The sequence below is a fragment of the Acinonyx jubatus genome, chromosome X (assembly GCF_027475565.1).
Source record: "Acinonyx jubatus isolate Ajub_Pintada_27869175 chromosome X, VMU_Ajub_asm_v1.0, whole genome shotgun sequence".
Taxonomy (NCBI): domain Eukaryota; kingdom Metazoa; phylum Chordata; class Mammalia; order Carnivora; family Felidae; genus Acinonyx; species Acinonyx jubatus.
The window spans coordinates 38,162,635-38,186,890 of record NC_069389.1 but is presented as its reverse complement, the minus strand read 5'-3'; the positions used below and the strand labels follow the sequence as shown (position 1 = coordinate 38,186,890).

The 24,256-nt window shown below is 46.0% G+C and overlaps 1 protein-coding gene across 2 annotated transcripts in view; it reads left to right on the top strand.

Annotated features, from left to right (window-relative positions):
* Window positions 1-24,256, top strand: part of EFHC2 (EF-hand domain containing 2) — a 200,531-nt gene that overhangs the window by 91,351 nt on the left and 84,924 nt on the right. For both annotated transcript variants that reach the window (XM_053202258.1, XM_053202257.1), the window contains exons 5-9: window positions 1,540-1,791; window positions 4,754-4,867; window positions 5,245-5,383; window positions 12,916-13,081; window positions 22,561-22,703. In XM_053202258.1, the coding sequence (XP_053058233.1) occupies window positions 1,540-1,791; window positions 4,754-4,867; window positions 5,245-5,383; window positions 12,916-13,081; window positions 22,561-22,703 (814 nt within the window). The remainder of the gene's footprint in view (window positions 1-1,539; window positions 1,792-4,753; window positions 4,868-5,244; window positions 5,384-12,915; window positions 13,082-22,560; window positions 22,704-24,256) is intronic.

Here is a 24,256-nt window from a genome sequence, read left to right as displayed (position 1 = left end):
CGAAGTTAAAATTAAGCAATTTAACTTAAGCCGGAAAGAGCCCCGATGGTATATAATCAATAATGCGTTTCTTAAAGGCCTTATGACGCCAGAGAAACCACTTTTCAATTGATGAAAGTAGAGGCCCCGTGGTTTTGGGTAAAGATCCGGGGCAAAGAAGAAGGCTAGGAGCCTCTGGAAGGCCATCACGTCTCCCCCAATCCTGCTGTAAGTCTGCACATAAACTGCCCTGGACGGAGAGCACGTTTTGAGAAATTACAAATGTGATTACGTAACCCGATATGGGACTGCCTCTCTCCTGCCAGTGAGCACTTCCTTTATAACCGTCCTGTTTGGCTGCATCAGGTGGAATGGGGGAAGTTTTGCTCCGAGACAGGGCTGAGGACCTACAAGTCTAGAAAAGTCACACCAAGAAGACTGTGGTGGTTCTCCATTGGCTCTGCTCCTGTTTCCATAGCCTTCCAGAGCCTTGATATCTGAAGCTTTGGAGCAAAATAAAACTATGACTTGTTTCTTCCCTTGACTTTTACAAAAATCTTTGGATGCATTAGAAGGATCTACAGATACAGATTCTCAGTGAAAAGGCCCGACCGGTGTCTTTTGGGGGTTGAGACATAATTAGCATAGGCTCAGATGTATATAAATCTTAGGCGTACCGATCGACAAAGTTTTGAAAAACGTATACGACTTAGTAAGCGACTCAGAAATCAAGACACGGAATATTTCCGTCGCCCCCAGAAAGTTCCCTTCTCCCCCTTTCTGGTCATTCCCTGACCCAGAGGCAATTACTCTTCTAACTTCTGTCACCACACATTCGTTTTGTGTTTTCTTAAAAATTTGAAGTCTTTGTGGGGCACCTGGGTAGCCCAGTCGGCTTGGCGTCTGACTCTTGATTTCGGCTCAGGTCATGATCTCATGGTCTGTGAGTTCGAGCTTCATGTTGGGCTCTGTGCTCACAGCGTGGAGCCTGCTTGGGTTTCTCTGTCTCCCTCTCTGCTCCTCCTCCCTTACTCTCTCTCAAAAATAAACATTAAAAAAAAAAAGAATTTTAACTCTTTGAGAAAAACTAGTTTTCAAAAACAGTATAAAACGATAGTGTATTAAAATACTGTTTAATATTAAAAGCTTCTTACTACTTGATTGTATTTTTTTTATGTTTACTTATTTTTGAGAGAGAGTGAGACAGAGTGTGAGTAGGGGGAAGGGCAGAGAGAGAGGGAGACACAGAAACCGAAGCAGGCTCCAGGCTCTGAGCTGTCAGCACAGAGCCCGACGCGGGGCTCGAACTCACGGACCACAAGATCATGAGCCGAAGTCGGCCGCTGAACCGACTGAGCCACCCAGGCGCCCCTGGATTGTATTTTTAAGGCAAAAACTAGCTGTCGGTGTATATACACGTATGTCGTTGAGTCCTTTGAAATTTTTAAAAAGATCCCAGAATAGTCTATGGGAAAGATCTCTTCATGTGCTTTGATTGCGTGTATCCCAGAAGTGATTATGCAAAACCACTCTTACTGACCTTTTTTCCCCACTTTTCAGACGCTAGACCGCATGGAGCCCTTACGTCCCTATGAGTCCTATGACACCCTGAAACAGTTCCTTGAGTATGATAGGAAGGTTTTACGTTTTTTCTGCCTGTGGGACGACTCAGCCTCGATGTTCGGGGACCGTCGAGAACTCATTCTGCATTACTTTCTGTGCGACGATACCATCGAAATCAAAGAAGTGATGCCACCCTGCTCAGGCCGGGATGCCACATCGTTGTTCCTCCGGAGGAAAAAGCTACCCAAGGTGAGCCGCAGACACGGAACCACTTTCCGAGTTTTTCTTGCGGGCCAAAAGACTCACCATTCACTGTCTGGAATGTTGTGGGTTATGACTGTGCAATGACCACAGTTACCAAGTGTTAGTACGGGTGTTTGGAAAACTTTCATTTTGTGCTCTCTGTGTTAAAATACATGTGTGAGGGGCGCCTGGGTGGCTCAGTCGGTTAAGTGTCTGACTCTTGGTTTTGCCTCGGGTTGTGATCTCACGGTTCACGAGTTCGAGCCCCGCATCGGACTGTGTGCTGACAGCTCAGAGCCCGGAGCCTGCTTTGGATTCTGTGACACTCTCTCTCTCTCTCTCTCTCAAAATAAATAAATAAATAAAAACTTAAAAAAATACATACATCTATGAAAGTAATATAGAGCATATAACAAATTGAAGTTGGAATTTTGTGGGTTGAATTCAGGCAAGTAAACAGAAAAAGAAGTCAAATGAGAGAGGAAGTACATATTCAGCATTGAGTTCGTAATCAGTTTTCGGAAAGTAAGTGACTCTCTAGTTAGAAGAATTGCTCATGCCCTTGGATGGGGCATTGGCCTCTGGCCTCTGTAGCCTACTGAGGAATTGCACGGTTTTGGTCTAAGCTCTGAGTGTGCAAACACACACGCACACGTGCACACCCCCCCCCCCCCCCAAACGACAAGCATATGCCCAGGAATGATTCTTAGGAAAGTAGCCACCAGTCACCAACTAGCCACTGGCTAACATCAACGACAGCTTTTGCATTTTAGTTACTATTAAAAGAGAGTTGTTGGGCTGATTTCTACACATTTATGGCCATTTGAGAGCTAAGTAACTTGGGGGCAGAAGAAACAACAGAGAGACAGAGGACCTGGGTTAGAATTGTGGCTCTGCCCCTTAAAAGCTGTGTGACCTTCGGCGAGTCACTTAACCTCTCTGAGTGTATTTTTCTATCTCTGAAACGCTGTTCACAAGGCCTCCCTTTGAAAGTAACTGTAAAAGCTGAATGGGATGGGGGCACCTGGGTGGCTCAGTCGGTTAAGCCTCCGACTTTGGCTCAGGTAGCCTGGGAAGCCTGTTTTTAGAATGGCTTTGACCAGTAGACCAATTATAAAAAATAATAATGACGTACTGGACATTTGCGGTATGTCTTGACATTCGTTGCTTCCTTTATTCATTCATTCAGCAAATATTTATTGAGTGTCAACTGTGTGCCAGCTCTGGGGGTTCCAGTGAGAAAGAAATGGATTAAGTCCTGCTTCATGGAACTTCCATTCTCCTGGCGGAGAGAGAAAAAAAGCAGTAAGCAGTCCCTCGACACTCAAGCATCCTTTGAGAGAGCAAGGAATCAGTACTATTAACTGCAGTTTGACGACAAAACGGAAGTTCTCGGGGTGGTGGAGGTGGGGTGGGGGGTGCCCGGGTGGCTCAGTCGGTTAAGCGTCCGACTTCGGCTCAGGTCATGATCTCACGGTTCGTGAGTTCAAGCCCCGTGTCGGGCTCTGCGCTGACAGCTCCGAGCCTAGAGCCTGCTTCGGATCCTGTGTCTCCCTCTCTCTCTGCCTCTCCCCCCCCCCCCCGCCCCCAGTGCTCTGTCTCTGTCTCTCAAAAATAAAAATAAACATTTTTAAAAAAAACCCCAGACAACAACCGAAGTTCCCAGAAGGTAAATACCTGGCTCCAAGTCCTGTAGCTAGTAAGTGGCAAAGAGAAAATGCTCCAAAGGTACTGTTTCTCTACGTTGCTTGGCTGACTCACCCCCCCTCCCCACGTCATAAATTTGCACATTTGAACTTGTGTTTTATGTCACACCTATCAGGGATGATTCAGATTCCTCCTCTGTATGTGATAAACGGGTCACTTTCCATTCATTGAAGTTGGTTAAGACCTTTCCTGCAGCTCACGCGACCGCTGGGACCACGTCTGGTGCGTGGCGTGGAGCAGTACCCTGGCTTGCTCTGGGCCACGGTTTCCGGTAGAGGCCGCCTGCACTCTGGGGTTCTTGCCACCTCACCACGCGGTCCCTCTCGGCTGGCTAGTGCTTCCTGAGCTCAGGGTTGGGCAGGATGCTAAGCTGAGTGACGTGGGCAGGGCATGGTTTCTTCCTCAGGGCGTTTCTCGTAGTTTCGAGAAGAGGAAAAAAGATGGCTGCCGGTGAGGCATTCAGAGAAACCACACGGAGCGGTCTAGCCCTGTGTTCGGTGCTATGGAGGTGTGGACTGGGGACAGGCTAGGAGGATGGGAAGGGTCAGGGGAAAAGAGAGCCCTTTAGCACGGCCTTGAAGGATGGGTGTGGAAGTAGAGGGAGAGGTGGATGGAGTATGAGGGCAGAGGAGAACCGTATTTGGGGGAGGAAAACCCCTCCCCTCCCCGGTAACGACAGACAGATTAACAGGACCAGCAAATGTTGAATAACATGTATACCTCCCGTCCTCATGAGAGAGACTTAGGAAAATGGAGGAACTTCCTGAAATGGCCCAAGCCACCACCTTAAATACCATCTCCAGCTACAGGGGGGTCAAGTGGCCAGGTGGGAGGGAAGCCGGTGATAGGGGGTCACCAAGGAAAGCACAGTGAACAAAAGTGCGCTGGTTAATGCAGATTTAAGTCGTCTTCCCCGCTGGTCAGAGGTTTTAGAGATGTTCAGCCTGCCTTCTCTTCCTGGGACACAGAGGGAGACATTCTTACAAATGGAGATTTCCTTTATAGATGTAAATGGTTTCTACAAAAGGGTGGCTCAGTTGGTTAAACAAAAGGGAACCTTGTACCCAGCTCCTCCCGAATCTGCTGTTTTCTTCAGAATAACCAGCTCAAAATAGTCCATAGGCCCGAGAGGCGTGTTTGGGGCGGTGTGTTTTGGTCCGCTTCTCATACAATGCGTATTTCCGGCTTGGGCCCCTCACCACGACCATCTTTTGTGCTCAGTAAGCCACCTACCGTACCTCGTTTGGATTTTCTCTTCCAGTATGGCCCACCTGGAGTCTATCAGCCAGGTCAGATAACGGATCGAGCAGTTCTTAACCTGTATCGTGGCTTGACAGGGAGACCGGCGGACGGCTACCTGTTGGATAAATACAAGGTGAGGGACCTCACGTTTCATTGCTGTTTCCGGTGTGACCTTCCTGGAACCTGAGATACGGGGTGCGTCACAGATTCTCTTGCGAGATTGATTGTGAACGTGGTTAATGAATCTATAAACGTGTGCGTTGCACCTCTGTCTGTCAATCCTCAACAGGCTCAAGCGCACATGTGCATAAATACACACGTTGTGTCGCTATTTGCAAGCACTGCATTACCAAAAGACTTTCCAGATGTTAACATTGACTGGCTGTCTTGGTTATAAATGATACAAACGAGGGTTTGTGTTTTTTTTCCTTTTGTGCAATTTTTTTTTTCTTTTGCCTAAGTCTTCAGAGGGTCTGTGGCGCCAACGCCTTGTTCCTTTGTGTTTATTAGCTCGGGAAAGTAGACCCGGAGTTTTACAAAGATAGTGACCTGTTCATAGGAACCACCATCAACGTGTGGGGAAGGAAAGTGCTTCTTTGCGACTGTGATGACTTTACGAAGACCTATTACAAGACTAAATATGGAATTGGTAAGGAACACGTATGTCACTTAGAAAATAATACTTCGGGGTGCCTGGTGGTTCAGTCAGTTGAGCGTCCGTCTCTTGATTTGGGCTCAGATGATGATCCCACGGTCGTGGGATGGAGCCCTGCGTTGGGCTCTGTGCTGATCGTGGAACCTGCTTAAGATTCTCCCTCCGCCCCCCTCCCTGACCTGTGCTGTCTCTTTCTCTCTTCTCAAATCAAAAATCAAGGGGCGCCCGGGTGGCTCAGTCGGTGAAGCGTCCGACTTCGGCTCCGGTGATGATCTCGCAGTTTGTGGGTTCGAGCCCCGCGTCGGGCTCTGCGCTGACGGCTCGGAGCCCGGAGCCTGCCTCCGATTCAGTGTCTCCCTCTCTCGCTGCCCCTCCCCTGCTGGTGCTCTGTCTCTCTCTGTTTCTCAAGAATAAATAAAGGTAAAAAAAAAAAATCAAGAAAATAAGAAAAAATAACGTTTAAAAATTCAGAATCTGCGTTCTGTAGTTTAGGATTTTGCTTTTGAGTTGCAAATGCTAAGCTCAGAATAGCTACCATGTATTCATTGAGCATTTGCTGGTAGGCGTTTGTTGTGTTACTCCTAACAACGATTCGAGACTCATTGTCCCCATTTCAGAGGTGAAGAAGCCGAGGCTTAAAAAGCTGAGGTGAAGAAGCTGAGGCTGACTTGTCGAAGGCTATGCAGTAAGTGAAGGGTGAGCCGAGCTCTGAACTTGTCTACCTGATGCCAGAGGCTTCCGTTTTCTTTTACAGCCGGCCCTCTGCCTGACTGCAGCTTGGGCTCCGTGTTCTCCGGTCGAGCAACTGAAATGGAAATCTGAATGCTTTTCTTTTCACTGAATTCCTGCTTACTGCAACGGGTATACTGCTTATCTGAGTTCTCTGAGTCTCTTGTGCCAGTTTGTTCTACCTTTCCTGGTGAAGCCCAGCCATGTTTCCAGCTTTTCTCTCTCCTTAGACATCCATTCTCTTCAGATGAGTTCAGTTCAGAATGAGAAGAAGTGGTTTATTAAGAACTTACTGGGGGGCGGGGTGCCCCTGGGTGGCTCAGTCGGTTAACCGTCTGACGCTTTATTTCAGCTCAGGTCATGATCTCACGGTTTGTGAGTTCCAGCCCCGCATCAGGCTCCATGCTGACAGCGCAGAACCTGCTTGGGATTCTCTCTCTCCCTCTCTCTCAAAAGAAAGAAATAAGCTTAAAAAAAAAAAAAAAAAAAGAACCTAACAGGTACAGGTTGTTGTAGTAGGACTTAGGAGCTATGGAGTTAAAGAGTTTCTTAGGCCGGAAGGAGCACAGAAACCTACTGCATGTTCCGTGGCGTTATGAGAATCGTGGAAGCGGGCAGAGGATCTGACATGAAACCGGAACAACAAAGCCCTCATTTGTGAAACCTGCCAGCCAGCCCTGCCCCCTTCCTGGGCCCTGCTCCAGGTACCTGTCCCTGAGTGGAAGTGATGGTGTGGAGGAGGGTTGCTGATCTCCCAGGTTGGGGTTTGGAGCTGGGGGGCGGGGGGATAGTGCTTCCTCCCGTATTCTTGTCTGAGACAAGGCACTTTGTTACTAGAATGAGCATCTCACATGTCTTGGTGTTCCCATTGTGCAGCATTCCTGGTCTCCTGGGCATCTTCCTGTCGTGGGAGAAGGCACACAGCATACACAAAGGGTTGGCACAAAAAACACTTTGGATTTCACTCTTCCGTTCATTAAGGGAATTTGTTCCACGGCATTTGCTTGCCAGATTAGTCACAATGCACGGGCCTTAGGGGGCCACATCGGTAGTCTCTTCTGTTACTGTCTAAAAGTCGTGCTCTCTCGTGGACGCAGTTGGGCACATTAGTTTTGGGGACTGTGAACACGAGGCAGCCAGGCATGTGCATGTGGTGGCTGTTGGGGAGGAGTTGCTAGTGGTCCGCAGATCCCTGGGAAGGAGGATTTGGTTTTTAAATTTTTTTTTTTAACGTTTATTTATTTTTGAGACAGAGAGAGACAAAGCATGAACGGGGGAGGGTCAGAGAGAGGGAGACACAGAATCCGAAACAGGCTCCAGGCTCCGAGCTGTCAGCACAGAGCCCGACATGGGGCTCGAACTCACGGACCGCGAGATCATGACCCGAGCCGAAGTCGGCCGCCCAACCGACTGAGCCACCCAGGCGCCCCCGGATTTGGTTTTTAATAAATGTCGATGCCTGTGTAGAATCAGTAAGTCTTCGGGGTAGGCTTAAAACTTGAAGAAGAAAAAAAAAAAACATATATAGAAAAGACGAGTTAACTGAAGACGTTGACCTCCGTCCCACTGAAAGATGGTCTTAATGCGAAGGACGTGGCAAAGGTTTCCAAACCTCATCTGATCCCTTCAGCGCAGAGCCCCAACATTTGGTTAATGTTTGTCCGCCAGCTCGATTTCGAGACTGCAAAGGTTGCATTTGGGAAAATGAACGTGGTACTGGTGAGACATAGTATGTTGTTAGTCTCCTAACCGGTTTGCAGGGAACTTGAAGAGACAGAGTGACTTCTCTGGCGTCCTCTAAATCTAGCCGTCCTCGGCAAACAGATCAGCTCTAGATGCCCGATGGTCCATTTTGGTTGATCCCTGGCGCTTAATTTCTTTCTGCTCACTTCTCTGGGTCACTCTATACAATTATGCATTATGTAAAAAAAAAAAAAAAAAAAAGGGAGTCTGTGCCTTTAAAGCTAATATAACACGAGCATCGTGCATTTAAACAGAAAATTATGCAAATGCAAAATTGTGATGCATTTTATAGTCACGCTGACTTTTTATATTTCTCATATGTTAAAATATCCCATTTAACAGACACTATTATTACACAGCATTTCTTGAGTCACAACAGTGTACTTAATGTAAGTAATGACTAGAAATTATATCCATGGTGCAAGCAGGGCGGGGGTGGGTGGGTCGTGAATCCGCATTCTCTGGTAATCGTTACTTTGCCTTTTCTGACTTTTTGGTGAGGTTAAATTAGCGTACTTGATGTTACTCAGATACAGTCACATCGGACATCTCGATCGAGTTTATAATTCGTCTGCTTCTCTGAATTCAGAGACCGTATTTTACGCATTATGTTCTCGTATCCTTGAAGTTCAAACTAGAACAGAGTCCCGTCAGTAAGTGTGGTCGCACTTCCTCCCTTGTCAGTAATTGTAGCCAGTGCAGTCCAGGAAGGCGCAGACAGGCGCTAACCACACCACTGGGACCTCCTAAGAGGGGCCAGGGAGAGATTTGTAAATGCCACCTTGGTGCTTTTTAGTACCTTCTCCTATCTAATGACACCTCAGCAGATTTGGGGTGGTGGTGGGGGGGGCGGTGAGAAAAAAATGGCAGACAGACAAAGAGAAGGGGTTGCTCACAGTCCCAAGGAAGGTGCAGGGGTAAGCTTTCTATTTATGTAGAAGCAGAGGGCTCCATAGAATTCCAAGAGAGATTTGTGCCCCTGTGTAAAACCCAATTTGACTCCTAAAAAAAAAAAAAAATGAGGGTTCTTTTGTGCGTTCAAGGACTCTAAGGAGAAAGCGATTCCATAGACTCCTTGCATGGAACATTCCAATGTGACTCTCCCACTAGGCAGCTCGGCCATCCCGCTGGCCCTGGCTCACCTGCCGGGCTGTAAGCGTGTCACTTGCCTCATGATTTCGTGTGGATGCACGCGGACCGGCAGATGGATGCCTGTTGGACTTTCCTGTAGCATAAAGGTTAGAAAAGGCTCCAGGGGCTCCAGCAGGAGTTTCTCTCACTGAAGGCACGGGGACTTGAATGTAACCCGTTCTCACCTAGAATTCCTGCCTTGGGTTATTATTTCTTTGCTATAGGAGGACTTGCTTATCATCGAACCTTAGTGGCTGGGACAGCCAAAACTGGTAAAACAACAACAACAACAGCAACAACAAACCAGCTGTTTCCATTGCTTTTAAGTGCGTATTAGGCTGTACTGACAGTAAAGATGAGCAGCATTCTTTAAAGCATCTTTGATTTGGTGGATTTCTTTCTGGCCTCTTGACGAACTCTGAACTCTTGGCGCTGGAAGCGGTGGGGCATCAAAGATGAGAATTTAATGGTCATTGGCGCAAATTAGCTATCCCAAGCTGCAGCGTCAGGCGTAGACTTTGCTTCTGGTTGCACCGCGTGGCCTTAACGGATGTAACAACTTTGCCCCTTTTTTCGTCCGCCGCGAAGCACAGAGGGTTGAGGAATGGACGGTCCCTGAAGGATTTTCGAGCGAGGGCTCAAGAATAATGTGATTCACTAATTATTTGCCCCCGAAATGAACATCCCACCAAACTCATTTGACCTGGGTATTGGGTACAAGCAGAGGGGGGTTTATTTTGATGTTAATGGAGTTAATGAAGTCTGAGCTTTAGGATTCTTCCATGGCCTGAGCCCCAGTCCAAAGCCCCGATCCTAATTTTGTCTTAACCATTTTGGCATTCTTTGTATTGAAGCGCTTACTCCCAAATTATGTAAGCTTCAGGCCTCCTAAAATCTGGGTCCATATCTGGGTTACTAGAACATAGGGGATGAACTTTGAGGGGTGCCTGGGTGGCTCAGTCAGTTAAGCGGTTGACTCTTGATTTTGGCTCAGGTCACCATCTCATGGTTGGTTTGTGAGATCGAGCCCCGTGTCAGGATCTGCACTGATGGTGCGGAGCCTGCTTGGGATTCTCTCTCTCTCTCTCTCTCTCTCTCTCTCTGCCCCTCTCCCGCTCATGTTCTCACTTTCTCAAAATAAATAAACATTAAAAAAAAAAAAGATGAACTTTGAGGTGATTGAAGGCATTTTCCAGCATTGTTTCCAATCGAGACGGCAAATAGTAAATCACAGTGAAGGATCATTAACATTCGTCTTAAAAACATCATCTTTCTGGGGTGCCTGGGTGGCTCAGTTGGTTGAGTGTCCTGACTTTGGCTCAGGTCACGATCTCATGGTTTGTGGGTTCAAGCCCCATGCCGGGCTCTGTGCTGACAGCTCAGAGCTTGGAGCCTGTTTCAGATTCTGTGTCTCCCTCTCTCTCTGCCCCACCCTTGCTCGCGCTCTGTCTCTGTCTCTCAAAAATAAACAAACATTAAAAAAATTTAAAAACATCACCTTTCTGTAATTTTGTTGGAATCTAGTTAACCGTGGATAGGCACGCAGTATATTTGCTTTTACAAGTCACTCGGAATGAGAGGAATCAGGCCATTGAAACGACAGAGGTGTCTCAGAGTTCAGCAGAGTGCCATTTAAGAAGATATTTGGGAAGATGCTGTGTACAAAACTGGTATAATTTTTCATTTATTCAAGGAACATTTTTTTAATATCTGAAGCATGCAAGATGCCGGGATGATGGAAAAACAAATACAGGAAACATAGGTGCAAGTCCGAAGCCTTGTGGGTGTACACGATTACCCAGAGAAAAAGATGTATGTGCTACGAAAAAGTCAGGCATGATAGAGAGGAACACTCCTCGGCTTCTATACACCAGATGGCGCTGTGGGTGCAGAGGAAAGCTTGAAATTGGTTCTTTTGTTACTTAAATCTGTTGCAAAAATTATGTAGTTGAGAGCAAACAACACTTATAAAACTTGTAATTCTGGGGGGGGGGGAGGTATAGAATGCATTCTTAATTATTTTGTGATCCAGCATATGTGCTCTTTTGGTTACACTATTCAGATTTGTACGCAGAGTTGTATGTATGCATGTGTCCCCTTGTTAGAAGAAACTGATCACGCCCCGATGTGCTGCTAATCACAGAGTTTTCCCTGCCATCCTGTGGTCCTTTCCCTGAAATGAAGGTACCAGTGAGTGGTGTGTTTGATTTGCCGGTTAACAATAATAGGGGTCGACCGCAGCTCTACCTAATTCCAAGATTTGAACTTTCCTCTTTATTACCAAGATTTTAATTGACACAAAAATAGCAATAGGAGAGGCTCGCAAGCCACTTCTGTACTGGCTGCCTGGCTGGTCCCTTTCACTGAGCCAGTGAGAAATCTTTGATGGCATTCTCTTCGCCAATATGTCTTCCGTGAATGGTTTCTGTTAGGGCAGAACAATACTCTTTTGGGGATTATGCTCGAGGGGATTTTACACAAAGGCTAAGGAAATAAGGAAGTCTAAGGAAATGTGAAAGTTGAAAATGTTTTCAAATCGGGAGTTAGAAATAGCCTCGGACCCTTAGCCTTTTGATCTATCAGTAAAAAAACAAAACAAAACCCTCAATGCGAAGAGTTTGGTTGCCTTGGATGACAAATTGATGTGTATTTTCCATTATAGAGTTGTGCTTTAAATCTGTACTCTTCTATTGGAAGTCTGACAGCAGAGGGGCGCCTGGATGGCTCAGTCGAGTCGGTTAAATGTCCGACTTCCGCTGTGGTCACGATCTCCCGGTTCGTGGGTTCGAGCCCCACATCGGGCTCTGCGCTGACAGCTGGGAGCCTGGAGCCTGCTTTGGATTCTGTGTCTCCCTCTCTCCCTGCCCCTCCCCTGCGCACGCTCGCTCACTCTCTCTGTCAAAGATAAACAAACAAACAAAAAAACGTTAACAGGGGAAAAGGAAATCTTTGCTTGTACGGAACTCCTTAGAGTCATGAATGTTTTGTTGTGTTTGTTTTCCGAAAGATTCTGGCATTTTCTTTGCCCTTTGTGGTGGGGCAAACACAAGTGACTTGGAGATTATACAGCCTCACAGATGAGTGCCTAACAGCTCCCAGGCAATTACAAATATGTCCCCAGCCCTCTGTCCATCGCTCCATCCTCACAGATGATGAGTTACAGAAAAGCAATGACATTTGCCCAGAACGCTCCCTTTGAGCGAGTAAGCAGTGGCTATTCTTTCAAGTTTTGTGTATTTGTTTTCAGCTTTATTCTTGGTTTTCTGCCTCCATCACATCTGAGTACAATTGCAACCTGGAGCCGTGGCTGGTGAGAAGTTTTGGTTTGGTTTTGTAACTCGATGGGGAAGTGCCATGGCCTGGAGTTGAGTTAGAGGAAAAGAGAGAGGTCTGAAGAAGGGGACGCAGGAGGAGGGGATGGTGCATGGGGAAGGTAAAGGCAAAACAGTGAGGAATCAGGCCTGTTTGGAAAGGAGTTTGATTAGGGAGTGTTGACTGAAGACGGGAGAGGGCTAAATTCCAGGTTAAAATCTGGGATGGGCGGGTGGCAGAACGTTCCAAGTTTGAATTTTCATATCATTGGGAAAATCACGGAAGGACAGAAAAGAGTCAGAAATGGGGATGTGATGACAAAAGAGAAATGTTTACTTACTTGACATAGGCAGTTTCTTTTTCCTTTTTCTCTTTTGAACCAATGGCGATTATTGAGTGACTTCTTTGGTTTCTGTAAACATGATTGAGACCTACCCTCCGAGGATTTTGCTGTGTTTTCTTTGAAAGACTTTAAAATAGTCCATCTTGAAAACATAACAAACCTTTCAAAACAGCCACAATCGGGGCGAAAAACAAAACAAAACAAACCCAAAGCAACCCAAACCAAAATAAAAACCATTGACGTCTCGTTTGCCTTTGTTTTGTTACAGAGAACTTTACCTCGATTTCGTGCAAGGCTCCTCCTCCTCCAAAGATAGAAAGGAAATTTCCACCTTATAACGGCTTTGGTTCCGAAGAGGATTCTCTCCGCACCTGCATAGGCCTTGTGCCCACACCTCATCAGAGGAACTTTAAGAAGTTCATGGAGAAGAACAGGTGCTTGAGGGAACCATGATTTGGGTCTGATCTTTCCCAGATGTGCTGGGTTTATACTGTAGGCCTCATGGTGGAACTGATGATGCTTAGCCCCATGTAATTCAAAGTCCAGTAACATGCTGTTAGAGCTTTTCAACGGATTTAGTTTTCCCAGGATTCTTGAGACACAGTGGACCTAGAACATTCTATAACTTTAAGGTGTACAGCATAAAGATTGGATATGTATAAATGTTGAAAAAAAAAAAATGGTCACCACCAGAAGATCAGTTCACGTCGGTCACCTCACACAGTTACAACTTTTGTTTTCCTGTCGTGATAAGAACTTTTAAGATCTACTCTCCCAGCAGCTTTTAAATACACGATAGGGTATTGTTAACTGTGGTCAGCTTGTCGTACATTACGTTCCCAGGACTTCTTGATCTTATATAGCTGAAGGTTTGTGCCTTTTGACCCCCCTCACCCATTTTCCCAACCCCCAGCCCACCCACCCCCAAGTCTGGCAACCACCAACCTGATCTGTTTCTAGGAGTTTGGTTTTTTGAGATTCCACGTGGAAGTGAGATCATGTCTTTCTCTGCCCGACTCATTTCACTTAGCGTAATGCCCTCAAAGTCCATCCGTGTTGCTGTAAATGGCAGGATTTCCTCCTTTTTTTACGGCTGGATACTATTCCATTGCAGATATATGCCACATCTTCTGTATCCATTCATCTGTCGCTAGACGCCTTAGGTTGTTACCCTGTCTCGTTTCCTCCGGATATATTCCCGGAAGTAGAATTACCGGCTCATGTGGTAGTTTTAAGTTTTTTGAGGACCCTCCGTACTCTTTTCCTTCGCGGTTGCCCCAGTTCACATTCCCATTAACAGGGCACGGGGGATCCCTTTCCACATCCTTACCAAGGAATGGTCATTTGACTTCATTATCTTTTATTTCTACTTTTTTAAAAAGACAGAACACTTCCTGAATTTGCCGGTCATCCTAATGACCAAGGGACCATGCTGACCTCGGGATTGTTCTAACGCTAGTATGTGTGCTGCTGAAGTGAGCCCCCCGGGTGATTATTTTATTTTATTTTATTTATTTAAAAAAATTTTTTTTAATGTTTATTTATTTTTGAGAGAGAGAGAGAGCATGAATGGGGGAGGGTCAGAGAGAGAGGGAGACACAGAATCTGAAGCAGGCTCCAGGCTCTGAGCTGTCAGCACAGAGCCCGACGCGGGGCTCGAACTCATGGACCATGAGATCATGACCTGAGCCGAAGTCGGACGCTTAACCGACTGAGCCACCCAGGTGCCCCCCGGGTGATTATTTTAGAGTGCCATCTGGAAGCCCCTAAAGTTATATTATCCCCGATTTTTGTTGCCTTTCCATACATATATCTCCTCAAGATGGTCCCTAGGAAATGGTTTGGAGTTGGGGTCAGCAAAATTTTTCTTGAAGACTCAGATAGCAAGGCCTTTGGCCTTGTAGTCCGTAAGGCCTCTGTTAAAACCACCCAGCCCTGCCATTACAACGCGAAAGCAGCCACAGATAGCCCGTAACAAATGTGTGACTGTGTTCCAATAAAACTTTGTCAATGGACACTGACATTTGAATTTCATACAATTTTTACGTATCACAAAATAGTTTTTTTTTTTTTTTTTTTTTGGATGTTTTCAACCACCTAAAAATGTAAAAAGCCTTCTTCGCTCACAGCCCGTACAGAACCAGGCGGCTGGCCGCGTTCGACCCACGTGCTGTCCTTGGCCAATCCCTGGTATAGAAACTTCAGTGACTTTGTCAGTATTTTTCAGAGTCTTGTTTGACAATTAATGCTGTTTTAATTTGAGAGGTTTGGTTGAATTTCGTAACTGTAGATTGCTCCCATGGGTGAATATAATTTCAAAAGCTGGACTTTGAAAATTATTCCTGATATACACAAGGAAAAATCTGCCCCTCCCATCAATATGTATAGAATGTGGGAACTGCCCATGGCTGCTGTTTACTTCTGCAGGGAGAACAGGCCCTGGTGAGGGAAGTTGGGGGAAAAAGTGGGAAAATGTCGCAGACGTTTGAATAGGATGTGGGCTGAACATTGAAGTCCTGTGTGAGGGAAATACTGAGTCAGGAGAACGGGTGTAGAAAAATACTAAAGGGAACGTGTAGTAAGACCAGTGGAGGAGAAGAAAAAGCATTCTGAATTTGATCAAATGTAAGGAGATATGATTGTAGAACATTAAAAAAAATTTTTTTTTTAATGTTTGTTTATTTTTGAGAAAGAGAGTGAGCACGAGTGGGGGAGGGGCAGAGAGAGAGGGAGCCCTAGAATCCGAAGCAGGCTCCAGGCTCCAAGGTGTCAGCCCAGAGCCCGACGTGGGGCTTGAACCCACGAACCACGAGATCGTGACCTGAGCCAAAATCGGATGCTTAACTGACTAAACCACCCAGGCACCCCTGATTGTAGAACATTTTGACACAGAGGGAACAGTAGTTTTGCTGTGTTGGTAAAAATGCCGAAAATAGGGGCGCCTGGGTGGCTCAGTCGGTTAAGCAGCCGACTTCGGCTCAGGTCACGATCTCACGGTCCGTGAGTTCAAGCCCCGCGTCGGGCTCTGTGCTGACAGCTCAGAGCCTGGAGCCTGTTTCGGATTCTGTGTCTCCCTCTCTCTGACCCTCCCCTGTTCATGCTCTGTCTCTCCCTGTCTCAAAAATAAATAAAACGTTAAAAAAAAAATGCCGAAAATATATTGAGAATCGTATAGGGTGTCTAATAGGCTATCTTTGCCATCACGTGATGACCTTTACCTTTTAAGAAATACTCCTTTACTTTTAAGGACTCTAGAGTTCTGTTTTTTAGGTTTTGGAATTGATGCTACTCCAAGTGTGGCCCCCACACTGGTTAGAAATCTTAATTCTTGGGCCTCAAGAATTTAGACCTACTAAAGGCAGAAACTCTGGCGGTGGGGGTGGGTGGGACCCCCGGCACTGTGTTTTAACCAGCCTTCCAGGGGGTTCTGATGGGCACCAGGCTTTGAGAGCCACTGAATCCCGTCACTTAAGAGGGACACCAGCTCACTCCACCCCCCTTCTAGATAATAGAGTTTGCAGTGAATTTCCAGAGCCGGACTTCCAATGGATACTTTTCACTAACTACTGTTTTTCAGGGCAGCTACCCGAAGGAGGCGGGCAAGAAGAATGTCCAATTGTAAAAGGAGAGGGAATTTTTCTTATAAGTAAACAAGATGAAATATGATCTAGGGTGTTGCTTCTGGAACCCGGGGGAAAACAGCTCCCTGTGGGTAGTTGCCTTAGTCTCTCTTTCTGTCTACACCGCATCAACTTGCCCACAGAACACTGACTGTAGAGAGCATTCCACGTCCTTGTCATGCTGTTGTGGCTGGACAATGGTGGTACAGGCACAAATGTGTCTAATTTTGTTTCTTTCTGTCCACTGCTCCTTCTGTGCCAGGAATACGCTTCCCTCAGGCTCCTCCCACACAGTGACCTTGTTTCCATAGTAACTGGCACATTCAGCGGGAGACTTACACAGGAGTTTGAATAACCCAAGGTTTTAAAACTGTGAGAACCTAAGGAAGACGATCTCACAAAGCACGCACAACAGTTTCTTGATGCTAATAAACTGTGAATTGAGACGCGTGATTGTATGTGACATATGTTGACTATATGCATATTGCTGTTAAAAATTTTCCTGGGTGCTAATTGTTGCATGAGGTTAATGGTGATCCACCGTCCAATGAATCGTTGAAGGAAATCGTTGGGAGTTCCAGATTGAGGCCTGTGAGGTTTTTAATGGAATGGAGACTTTATTTTCTGGGTAAAATTTCACTGTGGTAGCCTGCTGGGCAGATTGTCTAGTCTGACTTGGGAGAACCAGAATAATATCTTTCTTGGTTTTTTTTTTTTTTCAAGTTTTTATTTATTTATCTTGAGAGAGCGCGCACACACACGCACAACCAGGGGAGGACAGAGAGAGAGAGGGGGAGAGAGGATCCCAAGCAGGCTCTGCTCGGTCAGCACAGAGCCAGACATTGGGGCGGGGGGGGGGGGGGTGCTCAGCCTCACAAACCGTGAGATCATGACCTGAGTTGAAATCAGGAGTCGGATACTTAACCGACTGAGCCACCCAGGGGTCCCCAGAATAATCTCTTCCTTGCTGCACTGATGGAATTAGTTACTTTGTTCTCTGCGAGCCCACAGTAAGTACCCTGCTGATCATACCTTTAGAAATAATAATAATAGTATAGTATTACTACCGCTAATAAGCGATTTGTGGTTATGGTATGCTAACCGCTTTACGATACTTGATCTCATCTATTCCTCAAAACAACCTCATGAAGTACATAATATTACTTGTACCCATTCTTCACATGAGGAAACTGAGGCTCAGAGAGGCTTTGCAATTTGCCCAAGCTCACACAGCTAATGTTTAGTTGAACTAGGATTTGAACCCAGAGAGGTCTGACTCCTGGAGTTCACCTTCTTTCCACAGAGCCTGTACTTATCAGGGTGTGTGGCAATTACTTGTTTATGTAATTGTGGTGTCTCCCCCCCCCCCCCCACTAGATCGAGAGCTCTCTGAGGGCAGGGACTAGCTTAACTGCTTCCCTCAGAGTCTGAACAGTGCTGGCTGCGGACTTGGGGCTCATTAAATATTTTGCCGCATAAGAGAAGGAACGGATGAGCAAGGAAGTAAATGGAATACACATTCACCCTTCCAGTTTTTATGGATAGAAGAGACAAATGACTTCCCACCAGGAAAGCTATCATCCCAGACTTGGGCTATTCATAGCCGTCTAGCATCCAAAACTCCACGGCTTAATCTTCATCTCTGACTTACTTCAGATGTTTTTCCACCTGCTGTCTCCATCAGTCATGCTTTTTCCTTCTCTTAAGAATTTTTTTTTCTCGTCAATAAAAAGAAATCTTCTCGTCTCTTCCAACCAGAAGACTATAGCTCCCCGCTGTTTGTGAGGTTTTGAGTAGGTATGAAGCACTGATCTAGGGGGCTTGAGATCCATCAGTGGACAAAACAGATGCAAAGCCCTAGCCTCCTACAGCTTACATTCTGGCTGGGGGAGGCAGACAGCGCGCAGTTCAGATGATAAATAAGTTTGTTCCGTGAGTATGTAGAAGGTGTTAAATACCACAGGAAAAGTCAAGACTGTAATCAGTTGCTATGAAAAGAATAAAGAAAAACTGGTAGTGTGGGGCTAAGGAACACCCCTGGATTCATTTTTTTTTTTTTAAAGCATGGTCTGGGGCACCTGGGTGGGTCAGTCGGTTACGCATCTGATTTTGGCTCAGGTATGATCTATCTCACGGTCTGTGAGTGCGAGCCCCGCATCGGGCTCGCTGCTGTCAGCACAGAGCCTGCTTCAGATCCTCTGTCTCCCTCCCTCTCTCTGCCTCTCCCACTTGCTCGTGCTCGCTCTCTCTCTCTCTCTCTCTCTCTCTCTCAAAAATATACACTTAAAAAAAATAGCACGGTCTGGATGGACCTTACTAAGGAGGGGGAGGAAATCTGTTCTAGGCAGAAGGAAGAGCTGGTGTAAGGACCCAGGGCAAGGCTAACTGGATAGAACACACGAGTGAAGGAACAGAGTAGACCAATTAAGAGAGGTAATAGAGGATCAGATCCTATAGGACATTGTAGACCATTATAAGGATTCTCTTGACTTCAAGCGATAAGGGGAGCCTTTGGGAAGTTAGAGCAGGGGAACGACTTGATCTCATTTATATACTAAAAGAATCACTCCAGGGACGCCTGGGTGGCTCCGTCAGTTGAGCGTCCAACTCTTGATTTCGGCTCAGGTCGTGATCCCAGGGTTATGGCGTTGAGCCCTGCGTCGGGCTCTACGCTGAGTCTGGAGCCTACTTGAGATTCCCTCTCTCCCCCAGCCCTGCCCCTCTCCCCGACTCGCACGTGCTCTCTAAAATAAAAAAATAAAAAGTAAAAAAATCACTCTAGCTGCAGCGTAGAGAGTAGACTGTAGAAAGGCGATGGTAGGAGTAAAGATTAGTTCAGAGGCTACTGCAGCGGTCCAAGAGAAAAGTTACGACGGCTCGGATCTGGGTGGGTGCCGTGGAAGTGACGAGACAGCAGATTCCAGAAACATTCTGAGAGGTTGAATTAATGGGATTCCCTGACAGATCTGGACCGGAGTTCTGAAAGAAGAGAGGTGTTTGTAAAGATGACTCCCAAGGTTTTGACCTGAGCCACTGGAAGGATAGGGTTGCCATCTACCGAGATGAGAAAGACTATAGGTAGAGTAGGTGTGGGGCAAGAACAGAAGTTCAGTATGGGCACAAGTGAAGTTTGAGATGTCTCTTCGCTATCAAGTGGAGATACTGAGTAGGCAGTTGGATATATATACAGGTCTGCGGTTTGGGAGACAGGTCTGAGTTAGAGACTGAAGTTTGGAAGTCATCAGCATGGGATTTAAAGACCTAATATTAGAAGAGATCACCAAGGGAGTGAATATACACTGAGAAGTGGATGACCAAGCTATTCCTTGTAGAGTACTGTATTTATAAAAACAAAAGAGCAATCCACGTAGAAGTGGGCCTGTGCAGTTCAAACCCGTGTCACTCAAGAGTCAACTGTATTGGGGCGCCTGGGTGGCTCAGTTGGTTGAGCGTCCGACTTCGGCTCAGGTCACGATCTCACAGTCCGTGAGTTCGAGCCCCGCGTCGGGCTCTGGGCTGATGGCTCAGAGCCTGGAGCCTGCTTCCGATTCTTTGTCTCCCTCTCTCTCTGCCCCTCCCCCGTTCATGCTCTGTCTCTTTCTGTCTCAAAAATAAAACGTTACAAAAAATTTTTTTTTAAATTAAAAAAAAAAAAAAGTCAACTGTATGGTGTAGGTGGTTACGGCAAATACCTGTAGGGGTGTGTGTTTGAACCTGTCCGTGGCCCGGAAAGCCAGGTCGAGCAATATAGGTGGTATAATAGGAAGCAGGGAAAATGCTAGTTTTTCGAGCGCTAGGAGTATTGTGATAAAAAGAGAGTTTAGACAGTTTTGATAATTAGTTTATTAGTCAAGGAAATAGCTGAAGATACTAGCAGTGTTTTTTCAAAGTGTGCTCTGGGGAACCGCTTCATCAGAATCTCCTGGGGAGCTTATTAAAAATGCAGGTTTCTGGAGATGCAAGCTAACTACCGAATCCGTATCTCTGGGGGGGGGGGGGGGTAGGACTCTGGATTCTGTATATTTAACAACTTCCCTGGGTGACCTTTAAACACAACAAAGTTTGTGAACCGCGGCTCTAAAGATTTTGTTTGAGTAAACCATACTCCTGACTGATGAGTTCTCCAGAACACAAGACATAGGTGAACAAAAGGCATTTTCAGTGTGAAAAACCCACGCTAACCATCCACACTTCTAAATGTATGGAAGTTCTAAGAAGCTAAGTTTACAGTAGTGTTCGTTTGGCCTGACGTTACACCTCCTTCAGTTGTTTGGGTGGTATTTCAGGTATTTGTAACAGTTAATGGGTCTTTCATGAGACAGGGGTTATATAATCTGTTACTTACTATTTTTTTAAGGTTTGTTTATTTTTGAGAAAGAGAGTACAAGTGAGGGGCAGAGAGAGAGAGAGGGACAATCCCAAGCAGGCTCCACACTGTCCGTGCAGAGCCCGATGCAGGTTCGTGAGAACCATGAGATCATGACCTGAGCCAAAATCAAGAGTCAAATGCTTAGCCTACTGAGCCACCCAGGTGCCCCCATAATCTGTTACTCACAAATCCATTTATGCACCAGAGAAGATGGTTGACCAGGTATAGCTGCCCCCATGCTATCTGAGGTCTGTCTGAAGCCACAGAAACTAGGAAGGAAGGAGACAGAGCTGTGGGCACCTGGCTGTTTGGCCCGGGCTACCCTAAGGCTAGCCTCCCAAACCGCTACTTCCCATCTCCCGTGAGGCCTTACGCCAACATAGCTGGGAATTTGGTACCATGCCTTTTCAGCCGTTTCTTTGGACACTTGGGAGAAAGGGGCAGAGAAAGGCAAGTCGGAAATCCTATTTTTGTTGTTGTGTCTTCGTCGCTGTGACTGCAGGGAAAGGATAATTTTCGGCATAGGAGAATCTGAAAGCGGGGGGCCTCCCTGCTTCGAGCTGTGACAGGGAAGTGATGAAGTTCATGGTTTATTTTACTCTGTGCCTCCTTGAGGCAAGGATTTTGAAGATCAAACTCCTCCCCGAGGGTTTAGGATTTTACAAAGGCCACCTTTCACCAGCTGATATCCACAGCCGTGCTTCTCCTGATGGACCATGAATTAATTTTAATTTCTTCAATGACCAGGCAGTGAACTTTGGGAACTTTTTTTTTTTTAAGTTTTATTTATTTATTTTGAGTGAGCGTGCTTGCAAGCCGGGGAGAGGCAGAGAGAGGCAGAGAGAGAGAGAGAGAGAGAGAGAGAGAGAGAGAGAGAATATGAATCCCAAGCAGGCTGTGTGCTGTCAGGGTGGAGCCTGATGCAGGGCTCGAACTCCTGAACCGTGAGATTGTGACCTGAGCGGAAACCAAGAGTCAGATGCTTAACCGACTAAGCCACCCAGGCGTCCCTGGGAACTTTTGATTCTAGAATTTGATCCCTTCTTCCATCTACCGGACTGTTGTATTCTAAGTGCAAGTTTCAATCTATGTGGGTCTTTTAACAACTTTCTACATGTATTGGGTGCCTACAATGCAACAAATATTATATTAGACGATGGTTTATAAAGACACGTAATAGGTACTCACAGTATGGGTGATATGTGTTATAAAGGGTCAGGTCTATCATATTTAATGTAGTACAGGGGGCACTTCCCCTGGCCGTCTAAAGAATAAGGGATATTTTAACTAACTGCTCTGCATTTGGATCGAAAGCCTTAATAAGAAGGTGGTTGAACTTTTTTCAACTTCAGAGAGTTTGTATCACTATCCAAACTGTAGCACAGCCTGTGGATGGGGGAGATGGGTGAAGGGGGTCAACAGGTACAAACTTCTAATTATAAAACAAGTCCTGGGGATATAATATACAGTATGGTGATTATAGTTAATAATACCGTATTGCATGTTTGAAACTTGTGAAGAGAGTAGATCTTAAAAGTTCTCATCACAAGAGACTCTTAAATACTGAGAACAAACTGAGGGTTGATGGGGGGTCGGGGGGAGAGGGGCAAGTGGGTGATGGGCACGGAGGAGGGCGCCTGTTGGGATGAGCACTGGGTGTTGTATGGAATCCAATTTGACAATAAATTATACTTAATAACAATAAAAGATCTCATCACAAGAAACACAACATATGTGATGACGGATTGTGAGTAGACTTATTTTGGTGACCACATTGAATCATTATGTTGTGTACCTGAAAATGATACCGTGTTGTAAGTCAGTTATACTGCAGTTAAAAAAATACATATAGCACATCTTTTGCAAGTTTTTTTTATTTTAACGTATGTAATAAGGCTGTAACTCTCATTTCTCTTCCATTTAGCTATGGCAACATAAGCAATATACTCCGGTTTTTTGCAAAACTAATCACACACAAACGTGTGGAACGGGACAGGATGTTTGTCATTTCGTACTTTCTCAGCGATGACACGATTTCAGTGTTTGAACCTATAGAGAGGAATTCAGGTAGGAGACACAGCTCTCTTCTAGCAATTTTCTCGGAGCAAGTAGCTGTCTCTTCATTTTTTTTTTTTTTAATGTTTATTTCTTTATTTGGAGAGAGAGCATGCACGCAAGAGCGGGGTTAGGGGCAGAGAGAGAAAGAGACAGAACCCCAAGCAGGCCCTGCCCTGTCAGCACAGAGCTTGACGCGGGGCTCAATCCCATGAGCCATACGATCATGACCTGAGCGGAAATCAAGGGTCAGACGCTTAGCCGACCGAGCCACCCAGGTGCCCCACAGCCATTTCATTTTGAAAGTTAGAGAGCCTGGTCCGATTTTATGGCCTAGATGACTAAGATCGTGGCTTTCTTCTTCTTCCCTTTTTTTTTTTTAACCACTGAACTTCACTTTACAAAGATCTCTTAAATGGGAGCCCAGCCATATAAAATGATGAAAGAGGAACAGTTTGGTTGACTCCGGGCTGGGGGACTCTGGATGCTTCCTTCTGGATACTGTCCCCCTTTCCTCTGTGGCCTCTGAGGTTCCTCTGTGGAATCCAGGAGCTTCAGAATCATGGTCTGTTCCACCCAAACACAGCAAGACGAGGAAATCTATTTTTGAGTACCACGTGTAAAATTTTTGCGTACCTCTAAGACAGTCCCAGATTAACAGATTTCATCTTCAGTGCCTCCCTTCCTCTGGCTTCTCTGTCCGTCTGAGGCTCAGGCCACGGTTCCAGCACCCGGGTGCACGGAACGCGTCTCTGCAGCATGCTGATACCGTGGACGTGGCTGAGGAGAACCACTGATTTTGACTCCCCGAATTAGGGAACTGCAGGGCTCTGTTCTTTGTCCCAACACGTTGAAAACTTGTATCTGTGCTGAAGGCACATCTGGGAAGAATCATCAGTGGTGTGCTGGGGAACCGGCTCTCTGAAAACAATTTAAAAAGCCCCAATTTGTCAAAACATTTGCCAACTGCCATGGTTGTAGATGCCCCAGCCATAGTCCATTTCAAGCAAGCGACACTAACAACTGGCTTGAAAAATCCCTAAAAATTTAACAGGCGGCCATTATGAGCTTGTACGAGCCATTCTGCACACCGATGAATAACGAACGATTTGTAGAGCTAAGGCTGCGTAGTGATCTGAGTAAGGGATCAGCTCTTAAAATACGAAATCACATAGGAGTCATGCTCTTCAGGGTCAAAAGATCAACGCTGGGGGTGCCCGGCTGGCTCAGTTGGTAGAGCATGTGACTCTTGATCTCAGGGTGGGAAGTTCAAGCCCCGTGTCGGGTGGGGAGCCTATAAAAAAAAACAAACCAACAAAACTGTACATCTAGAATGGGGAAGAGTCTGACCACACAGATTGTAGCACTCAGAAAACAGGGTGCTGGAAATCAGCTATAAGCTTACTAATTATAGTAGCAGCCATGATTGAGTACCCACTGTTACCCTTACAAGAACTTTATGAGGTTTTGTGTTAGTCTGGATCCTCCAGGGGGCAAACCTCAACATGAGACTGAACGTACAAGAGATTTATTAGGGGAAATGCTGGCGAGGGAAATTGTAGAAG